This window comes from Calidris pugnax, unplaced genomic scaffold (genome assembly GCF_001431845.1).
Source record: "Calidris pugnax isolate Ruff unplaced genomic scaffold, ASM143184v1 scaffold98, whole genome shotgun sequence".
NCBI classification, from domain to species: domain Eukaryota; kingdom Metazoa; phylum Chordata; class Aves; order Charadriiformes; family Scolopacidae; genus Calidris; species Calidris pugnax.
Window position 1 is genome coordinate 890587 of NW_015090829.1, and position 2761 is coordinate 893347.

The window sequence follows — 2761 nt, forward strand, 5'->3', positions numbered from 1 at the left end:
GGTGGGTCTGGGGGCACCAAGGGATGGAGGTGGGCAGCAACCACCCCCTTGGAGCAGCTGACCAGGCTGGGGAGGTTTGGAGGGGATTTTACCCACCAGCAACAAAAGCAATGCCCATTTTCACCAGGATGGGGCTGGCTGGTGACAGCCCCGGAGCCAGCGCCACCCTCGGGGTCTCCCTGGCGTGTGGGTGCCTGTCTCGGGGACAAACAGACCCAGCAAGCTTTCTTAGGGGAGCAGGAAAACCCACACAGATGTGTCTCTGCTGGGTCCGATCCCTGCTGAGACACTTCTGAGCCCCCAGGGGTTGACCCAACACCCCTGAAGTCACCACGACCCACCTTCACTACTGGCTTCAGCCGTGCAGGAGGAGGAAGAGGGGGCGAAGGGGTAAGATGGACAAAGAACATCTCCCCTGCCCACCCAAAACCCATTTGTGGAAGCCTCTGGGCTTTAAAAGGCTGATGGACCCCAATCCTACCCTCCCCACCTCTCAGCCTTCCCTCTGGGAGCCAGCACAGCCCCAGGAGCTGCTCCTCCACCCTGGGGCTGATGCGCGGGCGCCCTGGCAGCAGGATGACCTGTCCCTCTGTCACTCGCCCCCACGGTGGGGACGCTCACTCGGGGATGTAGTCCCTGAAGGAGTTAAAGCTGAGGCTCCGGCCCGCTGAGTTCAAGGTGGAGCTGGCTTGCATCTTGGGGATCTTCTCCATCAGCTTTGACACTGTCCTCCTCTTGAAGGAGCCTGGGGAGAAATGCCCCTGTCTCATGAGCTCCTGGTAGAGGCTGTTGAACACCGCCACGGTCTCTTCATAGCTGTCCCGGGTGGAGATCTCGTAGAAAGGAAGCTTCAAGGCTTTGGAGAGGTTCTCGCCGTCCTCCGTGGACACCATCCTGTCGAACTCCAAGTCCTTCTTGTTGGCCACGATGACCACGGGGGGCTGCTCGCTCCCGCTGCTGCGCTTGGGGCTGGAGTGAATGTGGTTGATGAGGAAGCAGAGCCGCATCACCTCGTCGAAGCTGCATCTGTCCGTCACCGAGTAGACCACGGCGAAGCCATCGCCCCACTTGATCTTCTCCTCTATCTGCAGGGAATCCTCCTCCTGCCGGGACAGACAAACTCCTGTCAACACCAGAAGCCCCAACAGCTCCTAAATGCCAACACCTCTGGGTGCAACCTAGAGAACCTCCCAAGGGGGGGCCGTGCCATCTCCCTGGAGGTTGTAGCCCTTGGTTTGCACAGAGGAGCAGAGCAAGGCGGGCAGCCCAGGGCAGGAATTCGATGGGTCAGGCAGAACGAGGGATGGAGAGAGAGAGATCAGCCCCATCCTGATGGGGACGAGGGGAGGGTGTGCGGAGGCAGCGCTGTTGCCAGAAGGGGATCCATCACAGGGCTCCTGTGGTGGATCCAGGTGGTGTTGGCCCCTTCGACCCAACTCCCTCCCGCTCCCTTGAGTTGTCCCCTGCCATCAGGATGCTCCCCTGGAGCAGGAGCAGGCTGTGCCACACAGGGCAGTGGGGAATATTTAGCTGAAGCCACGCTGTAATCGATGTTAGAGACACACAATCTCCAAAACACCCTTATTCCGAGATAAACATGTCATGATCCATATTCTGGATACAACAGACGGAAGCTGGTGGAAAATCAGGGATTGCCTTCAATACAAGTCACTGTCCCCCGATGGTGACTCCGGGGAGATCAGCCGTGAGCTCACCTGCCCCGCCGTGTCCAGGATCTCGAAGTGCACCATCTCCCCGTCGATGACGGCCATGTGTCTGTAAATCATCTCTGGAGGGGGAGAGGCAGAAGAGCGTCAGGGAGAGAAGCCCCGGGTGGCAAACTACAACCCGGGGGCCCTCGATGAGAGCTCTGTGGGAAAAGTTGTTTTTCCCCTGCTGCACCCCACAGCCCGGGTGGCCTCTGTTTCTCCAGCTGGTCCCCAGCCTGTCCCCGTGCCCGGGAAGGACATCCTCGTGCCCATGACATCGGTGTCTCTGGGGGCAGCCGAGCCCCCCGGCCGGCTTTTGCCCGGCTGGAAATAAAGGGTGAGAGTGACCAAAGCGCTGGAGCAAAGAGGGGTGATGGAGAGATGGGTCTGCAAAGGGAGAGGGGCTTTTCTGAGCCCCTGCTCCTGCTCCTCACCCAGCCCTGACCCAGCCAGCTCCGAGCTCCTGCTCCGAAGCAGCGGGGGAGCGACTCCTCTCCCCCTGAGCACACCCTGCTCCTGCTCCTCACACAGCCCTGACCCAGCCAGCACCGAGCTCCTGCTCCGAAGCAGCAGGGGAGCAACTCCTCTCCCCCTGAGCAATGAACGTGCTGCGGGGTGTGTGTCTGGGCAGCTCTTCCAGCACGGAAACTGCTTGGAGCTTCACTGACACCAGCAGCAGTAAATCCAGCCCCCCCTCTGCTCCGCAGCTGCTGCTCCACGGGACGCCTCGCTCCGCGCCGACCGAGCGGCTCGGTCACACCGTGCCACGGGGCAGGACCCCGCTTGGCTCGGCCACCACGGGGTAAAACAGGCACCTTCCCCCTCCTCTGGCTCGGGGGGCCCCCGGCGCGCTCACAGAATCACAGAATCACAGAATCTTCTAGGTTGGAAGGGACCTTAAAGATCATCTTGTCCAACCATCAACCTAACTGACAAAAATAGACACCCACACAACAAACAAGGAGCATCATCACTAAACCAGACCTCCCAGCACTACATCAACCCGGCTTTTGAACACCTCCAGGGATGGTGCCTCAACCACCTCCCTGGGC

General features: G+C 60.4%; 1 protein-coding gene across 1 annotated transcript; it reads right to left on the reverse strand.

Annotated features, from left to right (window-relative positions):
• Positions 1-488: 488 nt before the first annotated feature.
• Positions 489-2158, reverse strand: LOC106887172 (ras-related and estrogen-regulated growth inhibitor-like). Its single transcript, XM_014940604.1, has 2 exons — positions 1716-2158; positions 489-1103 (listed from the first exon to the last, which is right to left on the reverse strand). The coding sequence occupies exons 1-2, from the start codon at positions 1785-1787 to the stop codon at positions 618-620; spliced, it is 558 nt and encodes a 185-aa protein (XP_014796090.1). The 5' UTR covers positions 1788-2158; the 3' UTR covers positions 489-617.
• Between the last annotated feature and the right edge of the window lie 603 nt (positions 2159-2761).

What these genes read in the sequence shown, in the direction of transcription:
- LOC106887172 (XM_014940604.1), bottom strand. Translation starts at nt 1,787, where the DNA reads ATGATTTACAGACACATGGCCGTCATCGACGGGGAGATGGTGCACTTC. An exon ending in TCCTGGACACGGCGGGGCAG is followed by an intron (nt 1,104 to 1,715) that starts GTGAGCTCACGG and finishes CTGTCCCGGCAG; the next exon opens with GAGGAGGATTCCCTGCAGAT.